General features: G+C 44.7%; 1 protein-coding gene across 1 annotated transcript; it reads right to left on the bottom strand.

Annotated features, from left to right (window-relative positions):
* Nucleotides 1–2,552: 2,552 nt before the first annotated feature.
* LOC132390919 (zinc finger protein 239-like) lies at nucleotides 2,553–13,464 on the bottom strand. Its single transcript, XM_059963455.1, has 3 exons — nucleotides 13,432–13,464; nucleotides 6,485–11,615; nucleotides 2,553–5,626 (listed from the first exon to the last, which is right to left on the bottom strand). Exons 1-2 carry the CDS (start codon nucleotides 13,462–13,464, stop codon nucleotides 10,497–10,499), a joined length of 1,152 nt encoding a protein of 383 aa, XP_059819438.1. The 3' UTR covers nucleotides 2,553–5,626; nucleotides 6,485–10,496.
* Nucleotides 13,465–15,244: the final 1,780 nt, after the last annotated feature.

The raw sequence follows: 15,244 nt of genomic DNA, 5'->3' as shown, positions 1-15,244 counted from the left end.
TGGTAGAGAAAGAGAGACAGGGGGAAGAGGGACATGAGAAAGAAAGCAACTAGGGAGAGTCAGCGGGACAGACTGAGGAAAGATGGAAGGAGAGAGGCACAATTGAGAAACAGGGAGGGAGAGAGGCGGAGGTGACAGGGAGGGTAGAGGTTAGTGCAAAATAAGATGGAGGTCGGTGAGAAATTAATGAGGGGTGAAGACAGGGCTAAAAGAGGCGTGGGAGAAAAAATGACGGAGGAAAAGGGGGGGAATAGTGGAGGGAGATGGAGAAGTTAAACTGGGATAGAAACCAGGCAGAGAGACGGGGAGATAAACAAGGGAAAGAGGTTTGATATCTCTTTTCATGAGAGAGCCACAAGGGCCGCTCATTTTAACTGGAGATGGATGGAAATTTCAGGAACTCTACATCATCCATTTAATTTTCTTTGGGATCAATGATGTGTCTATCTATCTATCTAGTTGAGTGTACAATCTTAGAGGCTCATTGCCCCCAAGGGTGTGAAGGCCAGCTGGCTGGGTATATTTGAGGTGGAGATAAATAATCATTTAGGGTAGTGGGGGAAATCAGCACAGAATAGATCAGCCACGATCATAAGACACAGCAGGAGAATTCCTCCTCATTTCTTTTCTGCATGTGGTGGTTCCCCTGATCCTGGACTCTACACTATAGGAAATATTCTCTCCACATCCACTCTGAGATAAGGGGACCACATCACCAAGCCCATAATCACCAAGTGTGGTCTAACCAGTGCCATTTAAAGCCCTAGTATTATATTCTGCCTTCTAGTCCTCTCATAATGAAAGCCAACATCACATTTACGTAACCTTAAAGGTGAAAGATTGGGGAGGGAAGAGGGAAGTGTTGGCATAAGGAAGCCATTGCTGTTCTACCATCATCCCTGCTAGTGCCTCCTTCCAGTCAACTTTGGCGAGCTCCTCTCGTGAATCTGCAGTTCATCTCACTCTACTCCATGACGAATCTTTTTGTAGCTTTGCCTCTCAAACTGCACAGTGAATTCTATCATATTGTGCTAACTGACTCCTCAGCGTTCCCTTACCTTGAGCTTCCTAATGAAGTTTGGTTCCTTTCCACCCAATCCAGGGTTACATTATACATAGTGGCACAACAAGAAGCTGTCCTAAAAAGCCATCTCACTGGTATTCTCCAAATTCCCTCTCTTGAGAACAAGCACCAACCAGCCTGATTTTCACAATCTTTCTCCACCCTCCCAGCTTGTCCCACAACCACTAGGGAGGAGACTACATATCATGCACACCAGGGCTACCAACTCTGAAACAGCTAATTTCCCCAAGCAATAAGTCTGATAATCAACTCCACCCACTAATGCACCCTTTCACACCGCTAGTTTATCATTTTCTGTCAGTCGCCTTTATGGACACACGTCCTGTGCCTTTCGTCACTTGATGGACATATGTGCAGTGTGTAAGCTGTGGAAATATATTTTTATTATTGTGTTTTGTTTTTTGCTGCACTGGAGCCGGAGTAATAATTATTTAAATCTCATTTACACTTGTCTGCTAAAAAGGGAATTAAACGTTTAATCTTGAATAAACATTTCAGCAGGCTGCAGCTTCACATTTCTGTCTCTCAGCATTATTGTGGCAGAACGCCACCTGGTGACGATGGAGTCCACAAATAAAGAGGGCCTGTAATTGTGGCAAATCACCACCGTGGCAGTGCTGTCCACAAAAAGGAGGGGGTTACAGTGATAAGGAGGGATGTAGGGTGCTGTAAAATAACCCTGCAAGTGGCTGAAGTGCTACACCTGCCCCAAACCACTCTCCTCACCAGTATTCAGGGTGCCAAACAGTCCTCCGTATGAGGCAACACTTCAGCTTCGTGCTTGGTGTAGTCACCTACTGTTTCCTGTTCTCCCGGTGTGGCCTCCTCTACATTAGTAAGACTCAATGTCATCTCTACACTCTGAACTGCAACCCGATGAGATTCTGCAGATGTTGGAGATGGCAAGTAACATACACAAAATGTTGGAGGAACTCAGGAGGTCAGGTAGCTTCTATAGGGGTCGAGCATAGCAGACACTTCTTGCCTCGGAAATGGAAGGGGGTGGGGGTGTGCGGAATAGATGTTAGGTGGAGGAGGAGGAGTATAAGCAGGCAGTTGATAGGTGAAGCCAGATAAGAGTGAAGGTGAGTGGGTGGAGGAACGGACAGATGAAGTGAGGAGTGAGGTGGTCGGCAGTCAGCGGAAATTGCAAAGGGCTGAAAATAAGGAATCTGAGAGGAGACAAGAGCCAACCATGGGAGAAAAGGATGGAAAGGAGGCATCAGAGGGAGATGATCGGCAATGGGCAAGAGAGGAGGTAAGAGGGGAGACAGAACCAAGGGGAGGGGGTGTAGGTTAAAAAAAAATGGAGGTGGAAGTTAAAGATATCGATGTTCATGCCATCAGGTTGGAAGCTACACAGATGTATTATGAGGTGTTGCTCCTCCAACCTGGGAGTGCTGTCATCATGTTAATCCAACAATGATCTGGCATGTTGGAATGGGAAGGGAGAGTGGATTTGAAATGATTGGCCACCAGGAAATACGCTTTATTACGGATGGAACAAATGTACTCAATAAGGAGGTTTTCCACTCGACATCACGTCTCACTGAGATACAGAAGGCCGCATTGGGAGCGCTGGATACAGTAGATGAACCAACAGAACCGCAGGTGAAGTGTTGCCTCACCTGGACAGACTGCTTGTGATCCTGAATGGTGCCGAGGGAGAAGGTAAATAAGAATGTGTACACTTCCCTCGCTTTGCAAGGATACGTTTCAGGAAATAGATTAGAGGGGAGAGATGAGTGGACAAGGAAATCCGGATGGAAAACAGAGGGTTGGGGCGGCTGGTAGAACAACATATGTTTGATGTTTGGAGATCTGTGGAGGTGACTGGAATACAGAGTGAAGGCGGATTTTCAGGAAATAAAACAATTGGGTGTGAGATCAGCATCAATGGTGGTGGAAGGGAAACTGCATTCTTTGAAGGAGGATGACAACTCTGACGATTTGGAAAGGAAAACCTCATCCTGTCAACAAATGTGGCAGAAACGAAGGAACTGAGAAAAAGAAATAGTTTTCTTTTACAGGAGACAAGGTGGGAGGAGGTTTAGTCAAGATATCCATGCAAATCAGTAGATTTATAAACAAAAAGCATGAGGGTGTTTTATGAGCCCTGCAATCTGCCACGGGCAGTGTCTTTCTCGGGTCAGCTGAATCCACCAGTGTGGATGATGGAGGGTTTTGCAGAGCTGGCGAGTGCTGTAGGGTTCGGAGGGGTTTACAGAAATGGGGAGTGATGTAGGGTTCAGAAGGGTTCTCAGGGTTCAGAAGGTTCTCAGAGATGGTGAAGGGTGTTTGAGCATTTCTCTGTCACCATGGAAATGTACTTGTAGGTCCAAAATGGCATTTTTGTCTGCAACAAAATGAAACCCATATTGTATCAGAGTGTTTTGCTAATAATGTCCGTGCAACATTATGCTAAGGGAACCCGAGTACCTGACTGCAGACCTGCAGTCGCTACACTGTATTTCATCTGCCACTTTTATTTCTTTCTCCAAAGTACATGACTATAGTTCCCTACACTGTATTCCATCTACTATTTCTTTGCACATTCCTCATCTGTCGAAGTCCTTTTGTAGCCTCTCTACTTCCTCAAAACTACCTGTCCCTCCAGCTATCTTGGTATCATCGGCAAACGTTGCAACACAGCCATCAATTCTGCCATCTAACTCATTACCATATAACATAAAAAGAATCAGTCCCAACACAGATCCCTGTGGAACACAAGTCACTGGCAGCAAACCAGAAAAGGTTCCCCTTATTACTATTCTTTGCCTCGTGCCAATCAGCCACTGCACAATCCATTCAAGAATCTTTCCTGTAATTTCTTGTCATAACTTGTTAAGCAGACCAATGGGAGGCACCTTGTCAAGGACCTTCCGAAAATCCAGTTCTGAAAGCGCATCATCAGCCAATTCTCCTCTGTCTATCTTACTTGTTACTTCCTCAATGAATTCAAAGAATTTCAACATACTTGTCAGACAAGATTTTCCCTTGAAGGCAACATGCTGAGAATGGCTGGTTTTATCATGTGCCTCGAAATACCCTGAAAACACATCCCCAACAACTTTCCAATATATTCAAGAATCTTCCCAATCAGTGGAGTCAGACAAAATGGCCTAAAATTTCAGTTCTTCCACCTCTTTCCCTTCTTGAAGAGTAGAGTGATATTTTCAAATTTCCAGACTTCCAGAACCATACCAGAATCCATTGATTCTTGAAGCATCAGTACTAATCCCTCTCCAGTCTCCTCAGCCACCTCTTTCAGATCTCTGGTGTGTACACCATCTGGTCCAGGTGACGTATCTACCTTCAGACTTTTCTGTTTCCCAAGAACCTTCTCCCGAGTAATGTAACTTTACACATTCTGACCACTGACATCTGAACTTCCACTGCTAGTGTTTTCTATACTGAAGACTGATGCAGAATACTTATTCAGTTCATCCGCCAGCTCCTTGTCCCCCATTACTACCCCTCCAGCATCGGATTTCTATGGTCCGATATCCACTCTTGCCACTCCACTACACCATATGTATCGGAAGAAACATTTGGTATCCTCTTTAATGTTACTGGCTAGCTTAACTTCACATTCCATATTTCCCTTCTTAATTACATTCTTAGTTTCCTTTTGTTGCTTGTTAAAAGCTTCCTAATCCCCGAACTTCCCACCATTGCTTGATCTGTTATATGCCCTCTCTTTGGCTTTTATGTTGGCTTTGCCTTCTCATTAGCTATACTTGTATCATCCTGTCTTTAGAATACTTATTCCTCTTTGGTACATATGGTTTATTGTGTGCCTTCTGAATTGCATCCAGAAATTCCATCTAGTGTTCTTTTCTAAATATTTTTGGCCAATTCTTCTCTCTGTAATTCTCTTTATTCTACGGTTATACTGATACATCTCACTTCAGCTTCTCCTTTTCACATTTCAGGATGAATTCCAATATTTTAAGATCGCTTCCCCCTCTGGGTTCTTTAAGTGCTCTAATTACTTCCTGTTCACTGCACAACACCCAATCGAGAATAGCTGATCCCCAGCTGGGCTCAACCAGCAGCTACTCTAAAAAGCCATCTTGTGGAAATCCCCCTCTTGTGATCCTGCACCTACCTGATTTTCCCAATGTATCTGCATGACTATCTCTCATGACTATTGTATGCATGCATTTTCTTTCTCCCGTTGTAATTTGTGCATAGTATACATACTACTGTTTGGAAATCTCCAGAAAACTCCCATCTGGGTCTTTTCACCATTGCTGTTCCTTAGTGCTACCCACAATGGCTGCTTACGGCAATGCCTGCCAATCGTATGTCAACTTTGATTTTATTTTTTACCAACAGAGCCACACCACCCTCTCTCCCTACCTGCGTGTCCTTCCAATAAACATATAAGTATCTGGGACATGAGATACTGCAGATGCTGGAAGTCTGAAGCAACTCACACAATGTGCTGGAGGAGCTCAGCACGTCAGGCAGCATCTATGGATGAGAATCAACGTTTTGGGCCCAGACCCTTCATCAGAACTCTCGACACCCAGCTGTCTGGAAAACCAAAAAACAATTAAAATAGAAAAATAAGTGCAAAAAGGAAAACTTTTAACAACATTTACTTCAAGGCTTAAGAACATTTGCCAAGTAGACATCTATGGTATAACAAATGGAACACAGAAAATAGAAATCTATAGCACATTACAGGCTCTTAGTCCCACAATGTTGTGCCTGCAATGTAACCTACTCTAGAAGCTGCCTAGAATTTTCCTACTGCATTGCTCTTTATTTTTCTAAGCTCCATGTACCAATCTAAGACTTTCTTAAAAGACTGTATTGTATATACCTCTACTCCCTTATCTGGTAGTGCATTCCACGCACCAACCATGCTCTTCGTGAAAAATTTATCTCTGACATCCCCTTTGTACCCATTTCCAAGCACCATAAAATTATGCCCCCATGTGTTAGCCATTTCAACCATGGGAAAATTCCTCTGGCTGTGCATGTGATCAATGTCTTATCCACAGGATCAATGGCTACAACAAAGGCAATGAACACTTTCGCTATACCCATATTAACGTATTCCTGAGGCAAAATATCTTGGTCCCATTCCAATCTGGAAACTTTACAAAGAAAAATAAAAACTGAAATGACAATTCAGAAAAGACTATTTACACTCAAACACACTTAGATTAACACTACTGAGGACAGAAGGAGGAAGAACTAAACAGACATAAAAAAAAATGCCCAACAGTCTGATAAGATTACTAAGGTATATATTTTCATACAAAATAAACAGGATTCAGCCCTCCATATGTGTATATGCAATTCTGATCAGCAATACAGACCAGAAAACTTAAATAAGAGGCCAACTCAGAAAAATTATTCATTACTATGGAAGAAAAAGATAACCTGTGGAATGAGTATGACCTTCCATGGGAGACATCCCAATGATCGGAGCAAAACGAGATGGTGAGAAGGAAGCATTGAGTGCTTGACTCAAAGTTGGAGACCTCTTCCCATCAACAGGGGTTCCTTGTGGAAATACAGGACAAGGTGGTTGACATTTTAAAAAATCAAAATGACATAAAAGACAAACAAATCAGGCAATAAATGCAGAAAATGCCAAGATAAACCAGACACAATCCAACACATTCCGGGATCCTGCAGCAGTTTAACTCAATCCGATCAATTATGCAGGTATGATCATGTGACAAATATCATTCACCAAAATCTTGCTTTAAAATACAAACTCATGAATGCCCTCCATCACTTCATAAAGACACCATAAACTCAAGCCTGATCCACTTTTAGAGTCAAAATCTTACAAATCACATCATAATAAATACATTATTTCAGATAGGACAATCCATAATAACCATCTGGATAAAATATTACAGGATAAACAAGCAGAAACAGCTCTCTCAATAGATATAACCATCCCAACACACACATTCCTTGACCAATGGAGCACCTCACCACAGGCATTGTTTGTGTCATCAGTCTGACAACCGAATTATTTTCTCTGTCAATCAGCTTCCAAATGTTGCTACTCTGTTATTCGTTGCCATGCCCCATTGCTGATTCCCTTCTCCTCATCATACGTTCTTACCCCGACCATTGTCCAGAGCCCCAAACTCTGCCCTGTGCAGACCTGCCTTTTTGACCTTGCTCCGATGAACATCAAACTAATGGTTTCCCATTCTGCTTTCAGTCTTTAGAAGACAGTGGTGTTTTCAACAACCCTTTAGAAGCAGGAAAAATGACCCATAATGTGGAAATGAGCAGGCAATAAGGAGGTTAACTACCAATGTCGTTCTTCCTCAGCCGAGAGATTTGAGGGGCGAAGAACATGTCAGACAGAACTGCAGTCAGCTTGTCTTCTTCAATCTGCAGAAAACTCAAGGGAAACCTCTTCACCCACAGTGGTGACTGTTTGGAACCCATCACCACAGGGACAGCGAGACGGGAACAACAGGGGAGGATTTAAATGGACTGTCATGGAACAGAATCACTGGCAGGGTCCAGCCAACCTCAGCTTACTCTAGGGTACACTGGGTTTATTACAACTACAATACAACTGATTTATTTGTCTCTGATCCAGAATATTAAACTTCAGTCCCATTAAAGGTGAATATGCAGCAGAAGAGACTCCTCCCCTGCCCAGTGACCAGGCTGCAGAACTGGGTGTGATGAGCAGCAGCAATAATTGTAGAGTTCAGCACCAACAGTCACACTCAAAATTGCATTCAGCAATGGTGATAGACAAATATCCAGCATGCAGCTTATTGAAACTTTCTCCCCAGTGCGAACCCAGTAGTGTGTCACAAGGTTAGAATCACTTCCCACATTCACAACAGGTGAACAGCATCTCCCCAGTGTGAACTCAATGATGCACATTTGGTGGAGATGGCTGAGAGAACCATCTGAGAGAAAGATGCAAAAATAACAGGGTTGTTATCATGGTTGACTTTAACTTCCCTAACATTGATTGGCACTTGATAAGTTCCAAGGGTTATAAATGGGGCAGAGTTTGTTAAGTGTGTCCAGGATGGATTCCTGTCACAGTATGTAGACAGGCTGACTAGGGGGAATGCCATACTGGATCTTGTATTAGGTAATGAACTGGGTCTGGTCACAGATCTGTCAGTGGGTGAGCATCTGGGGGACAGTGATCACCACTCCCTGACCTTTAGCATTATCATGGAAAAGGATAGAATCAGAGTGGACATGAAAATTTGTAATTGGGGAAGGGCAAATTATGAAGCTATAAGGCTAGAACTTGCGGGTGTGAATTGGGATGATGTTTTTGTAGGGAAATGTACTATGGACATGTGGTCAATGTTTAAGGATCTCTTGCAGGATGTTAGGGATAAATTTTTCCCGCAGAGGAAGATAAAGAATGGTAGGATGAAGGAACCATGGGTGACAAGTGGAAAATCTAGTCAGGAGGAAGAAGGCAGCATACATGAGGTTTAGGAAGCAAGGATCAGATGGGTCTATTGAGGAATATAAGGTAGCAAGAAAGGAGCTTAAGAAGGGGCTGAGAAGAGCAAGACGGGGGCATGAGAAGGCCTTGGCGAGTAGGGTAAAGGAAAACCCCAAGGCATTCTTTAATTATGTGAAGAACAAAAGGATGACAGGAGTGAAGGTAGGACCAATTAGAGATAAAAGTGGGAAGATGTGCCTGGAGGCTGTGGAAGTTAGCGAGGTCCTCAATGAATACTTCTCTTCGGTATTCACCACTGAGAAGGAACCTGATGACGGTGAGGACAATATGAGTGAGGCTGATGTTCTGGAGCATGTTGATATTAAGGGAGAGGAGGTATTGGAGTTGTTAAAATACATTAGGACGGATAAGTCCCCGGGGCCTGACGGAATATTCCCCAGGCTGCTCCATGAGGCTAGGGAAGAGATTGCTGAACCTCTGGCTAGGATCTTTATGTCCTTGTTGTCCACAGGAATGGTACCGGAGGATTGGAGGGAGGCGAATGTTGTCCCCTTGTTCAAAAAAGGTAGTAAGGATAGTCCAGGTAATTATAGACCAGTGAGCCTTACGTCTGTGGTGGGAAAGCTGTTGGGAAAGATTCTTAGAGATAGGATCTATGGGCATTTAGAGAATCATGGTCTGATCAGGGACAGTCAGCATGACTTTGTGAAAGGCAGATTGTGTCTAACAAACCTGATAGAGTTCTTTGAGGAGGTGACCAGGCATATAGATGAGGGTAGTGCAGTGGATGTGATCTACATAGATTTTAGTTAGGCATTTGACAAGGTTCCACATGGTAGGCTTATCAGAAAGTCAGAAGGCATGGGATCCAGGGAAGTTTGGCCAGGTGGATTCAGAATTGGCTTGCCTGCAGAAGGCAGAGGGTCATGGTGGAGGGAGTACATTCAGATTGGAGGGTTGCGACTAGTGGTGTCCCACAAGGATCTGTTCTGGGGCCTCTACTTCTTGTGATTTTTATTAATGACCTGGATGTGGGGTAGAAGGGTGGGTTGGCAAGTTTGCAGACGACACAAAGGTTGGTGGTGTTGCAGATAGTGTAGAGGATTGTTGAAGGTTGCAGAGAGACATTGATAGGATGCAGAAGTGGGCTGAGAAGTAGCAGATGGAGTTCAACCCAGAGAAGTGTGAGGTGGTACACTTTGGAAAGACAAAGTCCAAGGCAGAGTACAAAGTAAATGGCAGGATACTTGGTAGTGTGGAGGAGCAGAGGGATCTGGGGGTACATGTCCACAGATCCCTGAAAGTTGCCTCACAGGTAGATAGGGTAGTTAAGAAAGCTTATGGGGTGTTAGCTTTCATAAGTTGAGGGATAGAGTTTAAGAGATGCGATGTAATGATGCAGCTCTATAAAACTCTAGTTAGGCCACACTTGGAGTACTGTGTCCATTTCTGGTCGCCTCAGTATAGGAAGGATGTGGAAGCATTGGAAAGGGTACAGAGGAGATTTACCAGGATGCTGCCTGGTTTAGAGAGTATGGATTATGATCAGAGATTAAGGGAGCTAGGGCTTTACTCTTTGGAGAGAAGGAGGATGAGAGGAGACATGATAGAGGTGTACAAGATATTAAGAGGAATAGACAGAGTGGACAGCCAGCGCTTCTTCCCCAGGAAGAACAAGAGGACATGGCTTTAAGTTAAGGGGAGGGAAGTTCAAGGGGGATATTAGAGGAAGGTTTTTCACTCAGAGAGTGGTTGGTGCGTGAAATGCACTGCCTGAGTCTGTGGTGGAGGCAGATACACTAGTGAAGTTTAAGAGACTACTAGACAGGTATATGGAGGAATTTAAGGTGGGGGGGGGGGTTTATATGGGAGGCAGGGTTTGATGGTAGGCACAACATTGTGGGCCGAAGGGCCTGTAATGTGCTGTACTATTCTATGTAACCTCTTGCCAATGTCTGAGCAGGTGATCAGCCTCTAACCAGTGTGAACTCGCTGGTGTTTCAGTAGATGAGATGATCGTGTGAATGCCTTCCCACATTCTGAGCAGCTGAATGTCCTTTCCCCAGTGTGAATTGACTGGTGCGCCAATAGGGTGGATGATCGAGTGAATCCCTTTCCACAATCTGAGCAGGTGAATGGCCTCTCCCCAGTGTGATCTCGCTGGTGACTCTGTAGGTTGGATGACTGAGTGAATCTCTTCCCACAGACTGAGCAGGTGTATGGCCTCTCCCCAGTGTGAACTCGCTGGTGTTTCAGTAGATGAGATGATCGTGTGAATGCCTTCCCACATTCTAAGCAACTGAACGGCCTCTCCTCACTGTGAACTGACTGGTGTGTCAATAGGGTGGATGATCGAGTGAATCCCTTTCCACAATCTGAGCAGGTGAATGGCCTCTCCCCAGTGTGAACTCGTTGGTGACTCTGTAGGTGGGATGATTGAGTAAATGTCTTCCCACAGTCTGAGCAGGTGAACGGCCTCTCCCCAGTGTGAACTCGCTGGTGTATCTTCAGTTGAGATGACTGAGCGAATCCCTTCCCACAGTCTGAGCATTTAAACAGCCTCTCTCCAGTGTGAACTGATTGGTGTCTCAATAGGTTAGATGCCTGAGTGAATCCCTTCCCACAGTCTGAGCAGGTGAACGGCCTCTCCCCAGTGTGAACTGACTGGTGTACCAGCAGTTCGGAGGATCGAGTGAATCCCTTTCCACAGTAAGAGCAGGTGAATGGCCACTCCCCAGTGTGAACTGACTGATGTGCCAGTAGTTTGGATGACTGAGTGAATCCTTTCCCACATTCTGAGCAGGTGAATGGCCTCTCCCCGGTGTGAACTCTCTGATGTAGCTTCAGGTGAGATGATTGAGTGAATCCCTTCCCACAGTATGAGCAGGTGAACGGCTTCTCCCCAGTGTGAACTCGTTGGTGACTCTGTAGGTTGGATGACTGAGTGAATGTCTTCCCACAAACTGAGCAGGTGAATGGCCTCTCCCCAGTGTGAACTGACTGGTGTGTCAATAGGTGAGATGCCTGAGTGAATCCCTTCCCACAGTCTGAGCAGGTGAACGGCTTTTCTCCAGTGTGAACTCTCAAATGTACCTTCAGATTAAATGAGCAAGTGAATCCCTTCCCACAGTCTGAGCAGGTGAACGGATTCTCCCCAGTGTGAACTCGTTGGTGACTCTGTAGGTGAGATGACTGAGTGAATGTCTTCCCACAGACTGAGCAGGTGAATGGCCTCTCTCCAGTGTGAACGGACTGGTGTCTCTGTAGGGTGGAAGAATGGGGGAATCTCCTCCCACAATCTGAGCAGGTGAAACCTCCCTCTGCAGTGTGAACTGACTGATGTTTCAGTAGGTGAGATGCCTGAGTGAATCCCTTCCCACACTCTGAGCAGGTGAACGGCCTCTCTCCAGTGTGAACTCGCTGATGTACCTTCAGTTTAGATGAGCAAGTGAATCCCTTCCCACAGTCCGAGCAGGTGAACGGCTGCTCCCCGGTGTGAACTCGCTGGTGAGCCATTAGGTCAGATGACCGAGTGAATCCTTACTCACAAATTCAGCAGATGACCTGCCTTTGCCCAGTGTGAACTGGTGTGTCCGCAGGTGGGAAGACTGACTGAATCCCTTCTCACCCACAGAAAAGGTGAATGGCCTTGTCCCAGTGTGAACTTGCTGATGTACCTTCAGTTGAAATGACCGACTGAATCCATTCCCACTGTCTGAGCAGTTTCCCCCTGTTTAAAATGACAGGCGTGCCAGTCGGTCAGATGATCGAGTGATTACCTCCCCACAGTCTGAGCAGCAAGGGTGGTCGATTGAATCCCTTTCTCCACTTCTTAAATATCTAGACAGAGACAGCAAAACTGGTGTGCTGTGTTTGAATTCCCATAGACAAATTCCTTGTCATTTTTATCCTGTAAAAAGATTTATAAAAACCATCAATGGGTGAAGGACAACATTTCAGATGAGAACACTTGAGTGTCAAGGTGTGATCTGACATCACACTGTTACTGTGAGGTTCAACCCAAGTTGGAGAGAGAAATCATCTTCTAACTGGGCACAGTGCTGGTATCTGGAATGACCATCAAACTCTCTGATGCTCTTCCTGTCTCTATAAGAATGGGGCATTTTCTGCCGTCTCCAATCTGTGACCTGGCTCAGTTTGACTCTCCATTGGTAGAGTCAATGTTCCCACTGAGCTGCATGGGTGCCTGGCCCCACAGTAACAAACACTCTCATACAAATTGCCTTTGTTAACGTGTAGCTGGGATTTTCATTTATGTACTGTTTATTTAAAGTGCCACAGTTTTAACGCCATGTAAATATCGCCTACTCAGATGTAAGGCTGAACTGCACAGTTGTTAAAAGGAATTTGAGTGAATGTTAGCATATTTAAGGTTCCTGTCACAGTCATGGAAAAGTTTAACACAGAAACAGACCCTTTGGCCCATCTAGTTGGTGCTGAACTATTTAAACTTTCTACTCCTGTACCCCTACCATCCAGGTACCTATACGAACCTCTTAAATGTTGAAATTGAGCTTGCATGCACCACTTGTGCTGGCTGCACATTCCACACCCAGATGACCATCTGTGGAAGAAGTTTCCCCTCATGTTCCCCTTAACATTTCACCTTTCACACTTAACCCACGACCTCTGGTTGTCATCCCACACCATCTCAGTGGAAAAAGCCAGCTTGCATTTATCCTATCTATACCCCTCATAATTGTGGTACACCTACATCAAATCTCCCCTCAATCTTCTACATTCCAAGGAATAAAGTCCTGACCTGTTCACTCGTTCCTCCAGAACTGGCAACATCCTTGTGAGTTTTCTCTGAACTCATTCAACCTCTTTTACATCTTCCTGTAGGTTGGTGACCAAACTGCACTCAAAACTCCAGGTTAGGCCTCACCAAAGTCTTACACAACTTCAGCACAACATCCATCTTTTGCACTCAGTACTTCGGTTTATGAAGGCCAATGTGCCAAAATCTTTCATGCTGTCCCTATCTACCTGTAACACATCTTTCAGTGAATTATGGACCTGTTTTCCCAGATCCCTTTTGTCTACAGCACTCCTCAGTACCTACCAGTCACTGTGTAAGACCTAGGTCCTACCAAAGTGCATTACCTCGCACTTGTCTCCATTAAATTCCATTTTCCATTTCTCAACCTATTTTTCCAGCTTGTCCAGATCTCACTGCAAGCCATGATAGTCTTCCTCACGGTCCATTACACCCCCAATGTTGGTGTTATCCTCAAATTTGCTGATCCAATTCGCTCATCCAATTTATTGTCTAATCTTGAATGCTGAGTGACTGAACCTTCTTGACCAACCTCCCAGATGAGCCTTTGTCAAGTGCCTTGTTAAAGTTCATGCAGACAACATCCACTGCCTTGCCTTCATCCACTTTCCTGATAACTTCCTAGAGAGACTTTATAAGATTAGTTAGACGACCTACCGTGGAAAAAGCCATGCTGTCTATCCTTAATCAGTCCACATCTATCCAAACACTTATATATCCACTTCCAGCACATACGTTCCAATAACTTTCCCCCTATTGATGTCAAGCTCACCAACATACTATTCTTAGTTTAGTTTTACAGCCTTTCCTCAACAGCGGAACAACACTGGCTGTCCTCTGATCCTCCAGTACCTCACCTGTCACTGAGGATGTTTTAAATATCTGTGCTTGGGCCCCAACAATTTCTGCACTTATCTTTCGCAGAGTCCCAGGGAGCAACTTGTCAGGCCCTGGGGATTTATCCACACTAATTTGCCTTAAGACAGCAAACACCTCCACCTCAGTAATCTGTACAGGGTCCATGAAGTTGATGCTGCTTTGCCTCACTTTTATAGACTGTGTCCAGCTCCAGAGTAAATACAGATGCAAAAAAAAAACTCCCGCATCTATTTTGTCTCTTCATATGGATTATCATTCTGATCTTCCAGAGGATTAATTTTTTCCCTTGCAATCTTTTTGCTCTTAACAGATCTGCAGAATCTCTGAGGATTCCCCTTCACCTTGTCTGCTGGGGCAACCTCATGCCTTCTTTTATTTCTTTCATAAGTGTTCACTTGAATTTCCTGTGCTTCATCAGTACCCCATTTGTTCCTATGTATTTGTAACTGGTATGTACCTCCTTTTTATTGATCTGGGAGAGGAAAGCCAAAGGGGTGACAGAGCTGCATGGTGGGAGATGGGAGTTAAACTGAAGTTGCAAGGGAAACGGGAGCCTGAATAACAGAATAGATAGTGGAGAGTGGACAGATGCTGTTCAGTCCTCAGCCAAAGTCAGGAATGAACAATGTTGAGCATTTGTGAATATGCAAGTGAACACAAGTGAATATGCTGAGCCCTGTATATTTCAATACAAGGAGCAGCGTAGGAAAGGCGGATGTGTTCAGGGCATGGATCAGCACCTGGAATTATGACACTAGGATCTGGCAAGTGTGGACTGGGACAGGCTGCTTTATGGCAAAGGTGTGCTTGGTAACTGATGGTAACTCTCTGACGGTGGTGTCTGAAAAGACGATGCTGTCCAAGTTGCATGCCATCTTGGTCAATGTCTCCCATCCACTCCATAATGTACTGGTTAGACACGGGTACATTCAGCCAGAGACTCATTCCACCGAGATGTAACATTGAGCGTCATAGGAATTCATTCCTACCTGTGGCCATCAAACTTTATAACTCCTCCCTCGGAGTGTCAGACACCCTGAGC

This window comes from Hypanus sabinus, chromosome 3 (genome assembly GCF_030144855.1).
Source record: "Hypanus sabinus isolate sHypSab1 chromosome 3, sHypSab1.hap1, whole genome shotgun sequence".
Lineage (NCBI taxonomy): Eukaryota > Metazoa > Chordata > Chondrichthyes > Myliobatiformes > Dasyatidae > Hypanus > Hypanus sabinus.
The sequence above is the reverse complement of the archived record's forward strand: the minus strand, read 5'-3'. Positions and strand labels throughout refer to the sequence as shown.